Source organism: Diabrotica undecimpunctata, chromosome 4, assembly GCF_040954645.1.
Source record: "Diabrotica undecimpunctata isolate CICGRU chromosome 4, icDiaUnde3, whole genome shotgun sequence".
Classification (NCBI taxonomy): Eukaryota; Metazoa; Arthropoda; class Insecta; order Coleoptera; family Chrysomelidae; genus Diabrotica; species Diabrotica undecimpunctata.
This window is the reverse complement of record NC_092806.1, coordinates 109,448,716-109,457,993: the sequence shown is the minus strand read 5'-3', so window position 1 is coordinate 109,457,993 and position 9,278 is coordinate 109,448,716. Positions and strand designations below refer to the sequence as shown.

The 9,278-nt window shown below is 31.7% G+C and overlaps 2 protein-coding genes across 2 annotated transcripts; both read right to left on the bottom strand.

The window, feature by feature from the left end:
- Positions 1-859: 859 nt before the first annotated feature.
- On the bottom strand, positions 860-3,640 carry LOC140438889 (uncharacterized). The gene is made up of 2 exons (XM_072528526.1): positions 3,570-3,640; positions 860-2,753 (listed from the first exon to the last, which is right to left on the bottom strand). Exons 1-2 carry the CDS (start codon positions 3,638-3,640, stop codon positions 2,042-2,044), a joined length of 783 nt encoding a protein of 260 aa, XP_072384627.1. The 3' UTR covers positions 860-2,041.
- LOC140439847 (uncharacterized) lies at positions 2,634-8,818 on the bottom strand. Its single transcript, XM_072530003.1, has 7 exons — positions 8,533-8,818; positions 8,370-8,476; positions 8,251-8,316; positions 7,493-7,564; positions 6,657-6,725; positions 6,117-6,206; positions 2,634-5,951 (listed from the first exon to the last, which is right to left on the bottom strand). The coding sequence occupies exons 1-7, from the start codon at positions 8,643-8,645 to the stop codon at positions 5,803-5,805; spliced, it is 666 nt and encodes a 221-aa protein (XP_072386104.1). The 5' UTR covers positions 8,646-8,818; the 3' UTR covers positions 2,634-5,802.
- Between the last annotated feature and the right edge of the window lie 460 nt (positions 8,819-9,278).

Sequence of the window (9,278 nt, the reverse complement as noted above, 5' to 3'; positions counted from 1 at the left end):
TGTCACTCGACACTGAGGAGTAGGCAGATTGAGACCTCAGTGCCGAGAGACAGTTCTTGCAATATAGAACACGATACTGGTACGTCTCGAGTGAGGGGAGTAGGCAGATTGAGACCACGAACTCGAACCGAACCGTATCACTCTTGATAATGGCTCCAAAATGGGTGCCGAAACGTCGAGTTTTAAATTCTTAACGTGGTTCTTCTCGAGAACTCAGTAATTTTCATTTATCTGACCGCGGAAACTTATCCGAACATATATATATATATATATATATATATATATATATATATATATATATATATATATATATATATATATATATATATATATATATGTATATGTATATATAATATTTATAATATTAAATATATATACAAAAGGAACATTTTTATTCTCGAGAGAGGAAGGGAGAGAAAATATATCTTATGTCTCTCTCTTCCTCATTATCTTACATATGTAATGGTTTCACAGATTCACTCCCGTGCAAATTTCCAACGCCGACCGTGCGTATAGAAGTTTAACTTCAAAAATAAATATATAAGGTATTACACTTACTTACCTACGAAACTTAATCAGCCTGATATTTCTACTGGTCAAAGGTATAGTTATATTTAAAGGTAAAAAGCAAATATTCAGAGTTATGGTTATTTCAGGGAACTTTGTTAGGAGTCGACAAATAAAATACATACATAAAACAATAACAATATATTCAACAACAAAATTATGACGCTGCTGAATGCAACACAAGTAATAAAAATACACAAACAACTATGAAATGGTGCTATACATATAAAAATAAGCAGAAATATAATTAGAAAATACCTTTACACAGATATATAATATAATCATGCACAAATAAAGTTTTGGCGTATCTCAAAATATTACAGCAAAAAAATGAATAAAAATTATAACAAACACAAAAGATAACAAAAATTAATAAAATCTAAATTTACAAAAATACAGAAAGGTTACAGAAATGAAAACAAAAATTTAACCAAACCGCACTTGGTTAAGTCGATTATTTGGTTCGTAACAAAATACTGACTGTTCTTTAAATTTAATGCAAAATTCAGTAGTAACTCTCAACTACATTTGAAGACATGTATGAACTTTAGATACGTCCAGATAATGGAAGATGATATGATGCCATACCATGTTACTCGCTAAGATAAGTGGAGATACTTAGATTATAGTAACTTACGGTAATTCCTGACGACTGCTGCATTAAGTCACTGAAGTTAATACTATACTGGTATTAAACACTGAATTTAATTACCCTTAAAGGTGCTTTATGACTGTATTTAATCTAATATAGTATAGGATAAAAAAAAAACTCAAAATAACAAGTGTATACACACTTATAAAGAAAATGCACAGAGAACGGTACGATAACAGAGATACAGTAAGATCTAGTCCTTATGCAAGGACTGTACCACCAAAAAGTAACTTGTTTTCTCTACGAGTGCCCACCGAGAAGTAACTTGGTTCCTCTAAAATTTTACCAAGCTACCCAAGAAAAGGTGAGGGTATCTCCCCCCCAAAAATGATAGGCCAGCCTGTATGTATTTCTAAGAAGATAAGGTTATAACGGCTATCGGAAAGTCCGAGGTAATTTGGCACGTGATAAAATATGAAATCCCGAGATTGAGTCTTTACAGAAAAATTACTATACGAGCCTTCGGAATGTTTACTAATCTATCTTAAAAGACCCGCCTTCACCGAAAAGCATTAGTTTCTTTTCATACTCCGGATTAAGACGGAAAGGATTAAAAACCTTTCGGACGCAGGGAAATTCCGGGCATTCAATAAAATTTTGAAGACGGTAAACCGAACATGAGCGTATCATCACGGGGGTAAAAGGAATAAAAATAATTAATATTTATATTATATAAAAAAATGTTACACCACTCATTCTTAAATAATTTCATTTCTTCTTTGATTAGATTCATTTCTTCAGCGTTCATTTTTATGTTCAATTTCAGTTCTCTTGTACCTGCTTAATCTTTTGATGTTCAAGAATGAGTTAAAATTTTCAGTTTTAAATTACTTTTATTGGTCTTAGTCGTAATCTGATGTCTTGGTTTAAAAATTTAATAGTATAATAAATTCTTACTCTCACAAACAGTGCTATTAGATAATCTACCGGAAATTCCTGACAGGGTTTTGGGGGTTCTATATTTGAAAGCATATTTTTTAAATTTTTTCCAATGTCTTGATTTATAGCCATTTCTGGAAAATATTCACAAAACACATTCTCTAGGGCATGGATGTATGTTATAAAATTCATATTGGGCATTTTTAAATTACCAAATGTATCATTTTCTGCATTTGGGTATGCCTTAAAAAAACTATATATTGTTGAATCACTCAAATCAGTTTGTTCTTTACCATATTGTAAACATGAAGCACATTTGTGTTTCTCTAACATTTTTTTCATGAAATAACCTCCTACATATACAAAACCATTTTTTTCGCTTATGTTTAGATTGGTATAGTCTCTAGATTCTATTTTCAGATATTTGAAAATATTTGGCTCAGGTATGAGTATTTGACATTTTTCAATTACTTCTGGTGTTATATTGGCCAAAATTGTATCAAATTCATCAAGACAATTTGTACCTTCAGAATTATTAAAATATGTAACTAACCGCAAACATTTTTTTGAACGCTCTTTGAAACTGAATTGGTATTGGATTCCGGCAATTTCCACTTTGCTGTCTGATTTTACCAAATAAATTCTCAAGACAATCCTGGTTCAATCGCCTTGTAAAAATTTGGTTAATTTGCCTGGCCTTCAATACATCCCATAACCCTAGCAAAGATGATATGGTTAACCTCCAGCTAAATGTAAATTTTATTTTGTTACATCTCTGTTGCCTTTAAGAACTGTCAAAGTACAGTAAAACCTCGATATAACGGACCTCTATTTAACAGACTTCGGATATAACGGATAAAAATCCGGTCAAATGTAAAAAAAAACATACTGTTAATATTACACATGCGTCTCATATATGTAATCAATATGGCATAAAAAAGCAAACTTTCGGACATAAAAAAAAACAAATACAAAATAAATAAATTTGCATTCATGTGTGATGTAGGAGAGCATAGCATACTTGGAAAACGAATGAAATTGGCTCGTGAAACTTCACTGGAAGAAGCAATCTTAAAATGGTAATGGTAACAACGTTCTAGTGGGATCCTGGTCCGAGCAGTCAAATTGAAATTTGCTGCAATTAAATTAGCAAATCATATGGACATACCATTCAGAGCAAGTGATGGATGGCTCTGGCGCTTTCGTAAAAGGCACGGAATCACGAATAAAAGAATTTAAGGCGAAGCTTCAACTGCACCAAAATAAGAAACAGAACCTTTTAGGCAAAAATTAGTAGCAAATATAGCAAGTAAGTAACGAAATGCTATTAGAATCTCAGATTTACAATGTTGACGAAACTGGTTTGTTATGGCGTACTTTGCGTAAAAGCGCACAAGCCTCCAAATATGAAAAATCGGATTCTGGAAGAAAAATCAGCAAGGACAGGATCTTGGCACTGCTTTGTGCTAACGCTGATGGATCGCATAGATTGGCACCTGTAGTGGTTGGCAAATCTCGCAAACCTAGAGGTTTAGAAGACATAATGCATCATATGCCCCTTGCATACTATAGCTCTAAGAAGGCATGGTTCACCTCAGATATTTTCAAAAATTGGTTTTTCAAAGAAATTGTACCTTCAATGAGAAAATTTCAAGAGAAAAAATTGGGAATACCGTCAGAAGAGGTGAAATGTTTATTGCTTTTAGACAACGCTCCTGCTCACCTCTCTGAAAATATTCTACGTTCAGAAGATGGAAACTTCAGGTGTATGTTTTTGCCAGCCAAAAAATACAACATCGCTTATTTAACCCATGGACCAGGGAATAATTTTGGCAGCCAGACGAATATATCGCAGAAAGTTTTTAGACGAAGTAATGGTTGTATTGTACGATGGAGATAATGCAGAAGATACAAGAGCGCAACGTACCTTGCAAAACTTAAGGTTTTTTTTTAATTTTGCTGCAGCATGGGAGGAGGTGAAAGAGCAAACATTAAAAAATGGTTGGAAGAATTTGATGGATGGCCAAGATGCGGACATAGATTTAGAAGGGTTGAAAGTTACTAATTTCTGTAGGACAATACATAATAATGCCGGAGAACATGTAGCCGAGGAAGATGTTTTACAATCGCTAGAAGTAGACGAAGGTGACCCTGGGTATAACATCATGACTGAAAGTTAAATAGCAGATGAAGTTATGAACCTTAAAAATAAGGACGGAAGTAAAGATAGCAAACAAGACGACAAAACAAGACTGTTAAAAATGAAGTTATCAGAGGAAAGATCGCATCTCGACGATCTAACAACATTTATTGATTATTCATCCAATAGTTAAACTGTTTTTAGGGAGTTGATCGGGATTATCCAAAACGGGATTACCAACAGCAAGCGCGTCGATATCCACAGCAACGTCACTTCACGACGAATGTCCGAAGACAATTACTTAAATAGAATTTTGTTTGTATATATATATATATATCTAATTACAGTGTACATATATATTTAAAAAAAAAAGTATTTTGATTTATTTTAACCATATTTTTATATAACGGACTTTCGGCTTTAACGGACACCCCCTCCCCCCAAGTAGTCCGTTATATCGAGGTTTTACTGTATTGAAAAATTCTGACATTTCCTTCAGAAATTTTATTTGTACAGAGGTCCCTATAAAATGCCTATTAAAACATTTGGCTTTACTGAATTTAAAAGAGTTCATTTCAAGTCAAAAAGTTTGTCCATTTTTTCTATAAATTCTGCAGTTTTTATAGCTGCTGCTGGCAGTTTTTGGAACGAAATGTAGGCATTGATTGCTGCTGCCAATGTTGCACTAAAAACTTGGGCTGCATTTTATTTTTTGAAAATTCGATGGAAAAATGTGACAATCTGTAATCCTTGGGGCCAAACGAAATTTTTGTTCTTTGTCTTGGACATAAAATGTCTCCAAATATTTTTTATCAGTAAGACCACTGTCAAATTTAAAATTATATTTGAAAAAGTTATTTCTAGTTGATTTCAATAAATGAGGTACATCTATTATATAAAAAATTTTGTCAGAGTCACAAATAAAATAGGGTTTATCCACTAATATATTAAGCTCTTTAATTAAGCTGGAAAAATTACTGCCATGGTCTGATACAACCGAGAGAACATTCATCCCAACATCTTTCAATTTTCTAATAGTTGCAAAAAGAATAGTTTTTAAATCATAAACTGGACAACTTGAATTAACAAAAAAATAAGCAATTGGCTGTTTCCAGTTTTGATTAATGCCTCTAGCCATCAACACCAAAACATTTTGAGCAGGTTTAAATGACTTTTTCAACAGAGTTTCATGAAATCCAACAATCTCATCCTGAGCTATATTATAAAATAATTGAGATTTTAGAGACATTTCATCCAGGCATAAAATGCAATCTCTGAAAGTGTTGGGTAGCATTTCAGCTTTTATTTTAAGAGCGTCAAATAAAAATTGGTTGAACCTAGGCCTTATATTCCATTTGGCAGTAATCCTTTATAATGTACTCTTTGAAGGCAATCGAAATATTTTTGAGAGAAACTTGTATACTTCAGGCCCCAAGAAGTGTACCGTTAAGGCAAACTGCTTGAAATCATTGGAATACCTTGATCCTTTTGGCGATTTCTTTGACAAGGATAACTGCACCTTTAAGAACTTAGCTAAGTTGGGTGTAACATGTTCTTGGAGAAATCAAGAAATACTCTCCATTGTTAGATTATGATTTTGTGTTGTGGCTTGAGCTTGAGGGCTGTTTAATGTCCTTCGAAGGTGTTTTATTGTTTTTCTCAAAAGGGCTTTCCTGGGAGTTCCAAATAACAATTTTGTTGGTGTTTGGATGCCTAAAAAATAGTCTTGATTTGAATGCTGTTAAGAAGTAAGTAAGTAGTTAAGAAATAAGTAAATTTCCATTAAAACGAGGTAACAAGTGATTTACCAGGGTTTCTACTATCAAATATTCTAATTAGAAGTTGGAGGCACTAATTGTCATTATATATTTGCCTTACCTTTTGATTTGTGACCTTTCTCTTGAAATATATCTGAAGATATATTTGATGTCGTTGGGGAGAAAACACACTCTCTGACATTTTCGGCATCTGAAAATTATAAATAAATAATTCAACATCAAGTAACTAATGTTTTAGGGAATCCATTGACTTATCTTTCTCTTCTTAATGTATGTAAAAACTAATTTTGAATATCCCCATAAAAGGCCTATTGAAAGATTTGGTTTTATTGAAATATGAATTCATTAAATTGAAAATTTGGCTTGTTTTTTTTTTATAAACTTAAGAGTTTTAACACTGTTATTGAAAGTTTTTGAAAATGAAAAAATGTATGCATCTATAAGCTTCTGGGACAAACGAGGTTTTTGTTGTTTATATTGGATATAAAATGCCTCCGAATGTTTTTCTCAGTAAGACCATTGTCAAATTTCAAAATATTATTTGAAAAAGTTATTTCATGTTCACTTCAATAAATGAGATACATCTTTCATATAAAAATTGTTGTCAGAGTCACAATTAATTTTAATAATATATGCATACCTTCAATACTATATGGCATAGATTCCCCAGAGGTACTTGATATTGCCTGTAATTCCTCAGCTGATGTCCCTAGAAAGAATGACATACATATATATATATATATATATATATATATATATATATATATATATATATATATATATATATATATATATATATACATCATATTAAAAGCATATTCAAATTATATTGGTCAGCAGCATTGAATTGATCATAAAAATATTTTTTTCAGTTTAATTATTGTCATTCACATAATTTAATACCACCCTACATTCTTATGCTAGTGACCTAGTCCTTCTATATTATAACAGCCTAGATCCCATTTTAGACTCCACTCTCATTAATCCATATTGTCAGATATTCATGAAGGGTGCAACCTTCAGAATCTTCAAATTTCAGCTATTAAAAGTGAGTCTATTTAATTAAAAAAAAAAAACAATTTAAAAACGTACCAGATAAGCATATTGAAAATATAATTGGAAAAACTATTAAAGATGTAGATATCATGAGATCGTTTTGCAGAACTTGGTGTAGAGCAGACCCATCTACTCTTCTTCAAGCACATTACAGCCTAGTAAAACTCATCTAGATTTTTGAAGTAGCTTCAAAAAATCAGCATATAAATTATTAAAAAGTTAGACCCAGTCCAATTTCAAGCATTAAGCGTAGGAAGAGGCTGTACGAAATCTACGCAGACAAATGCTATAGAAGACAAAACAGATGTATGATTTCTAGAGTTTAGATACAGACAGTTAGGTATCTACCAAATACATGACCAAAATTTATAATTTAACATATATATCCAACAATAATTAATCTTAAAAATATATGCATACCTTCAATACTGTACATCATAGATTCTGCAGAGGTACTTGCTACTGCCTGCAATTCCTCTACAGCTGATGTCCCTAGAAAGAATAACATATGTATCATATTAAGTAAAATATATTAAAATCATATTGATCAGTAGCATTGAATTGATCATAAATGATTTTTTCAGTTTAATTCTTCTCATTCACATAATTTGATACCAGATAATGTGACCCTACTCTCTTATGCTAGTGCCTAGTTCAACTATATAAAGCCTAAGCCTCATTTTGAACTTCACTCCAATTAACCCATATTTGTCAGATATTGATAAAGGGTGTTATCTCCACAATCTTCAAATTTCGGTTAATAAAAGTAAGATTATTTAGTTAAACAAAAAATTTAACAACCTATAAGATAAGCATATTGAAAATATAATTAGAAAATCTATTAAATGTATAAATATCATGGGATCCTTTTGCAGAACTTGGTGTAGAGCAGACTCATCTACTCTTCTTTAAGCCATTACAGCTTAGTAAGACCCATCTAGATTTTTGAAGTATCTTCATAAAACCAGCACATAAACAATTAAAACATTAAACTCTAATTTCAAGCATTAAGCTTAGGAAGAGGCTGTATGAAATCTACCCAGACAAATGCTCTATTAGCCAAAAATAGATGAATTATTTCTAGAGTTTAGATTTAGACAGTTATCTACCAAACTCATGACCAAAATTTACAATTTTCCACAAATATCCAACAATGAGTTTTAAAAATATATGCATACCTTCAATTCTATATGTGAATGATTCCGGAGTACTCGCAAATGTTTGTAACTTCTCCACAGGTGTGCCTACAAAATTACAAAAATGAGTTCTCTCATTATTCACCTGAAAAAGGGTAAACCTTGAACTGGAATGTTTAATCTCACAAGATGAATAGATGGTTTTGCGTTTTTTTTCAACCTGCCTTCAAGTTTTTCACATTGAACAATTTTCTTCCATTCTGCAAACCTAAAAATACGACACCGATGAGGTCAATTATACTAAATAGAGAATGTAGTTCTTACCGATTTTCATCCTTGGGAAACCTGAAGAAACTCAAGTTCAAGTTGTTATGGTCCCTGGAATTTTTTCTACATACACAGCAATAATAAACTTTTGTTTTGGCTGAATTCATCATAATCCGTCGTTTAAAATAATAAAACCACTTAGAAAACTGGAGAAATATCACAGTAATATGTATTAAAAACGGAAGAAACTTATAAAACCAACTATATAACAACAAATAAATGAAATTTATATATAAATTACTGAAATAACTGTAGTTTCACCAAAGAATATAGACGCTTGTCGCTTATCTATCTTCTTTGGTGATTCACGATTCACGTTTCACAGCATAAACAGTAAACACAAACACGTGTTTGGGTAAAATCAATGTTGCCAAAATGTAATCAATCAATGGATATATACTTATGATTAATTATTTGAGAATAGATTAAGTCAATTAGGCAATATGATTTTTCAAACTTTAGAAGTGTGTATAGTGGCTATGTGAAGAATTTTACCATTTATGAAATTTATTTTCCTCTTTTTGAAGAACTTAAAACTTAAATATTTTATTATAAATTTGGAATATTCTTTGAAACTAATGGAATATTTTAAATCTAACAACAGCAGCATTTTTCGCCAAATCTATTGCGCACGGACCGGCACGGACCTACGAGTGGATTCAAAATTGGAACCGTGAAAATGCGAGAGTGAACCTACTATTCTTTAAGCTGTGACTGTGATTACTGTAGGTTTGTTCCAACAC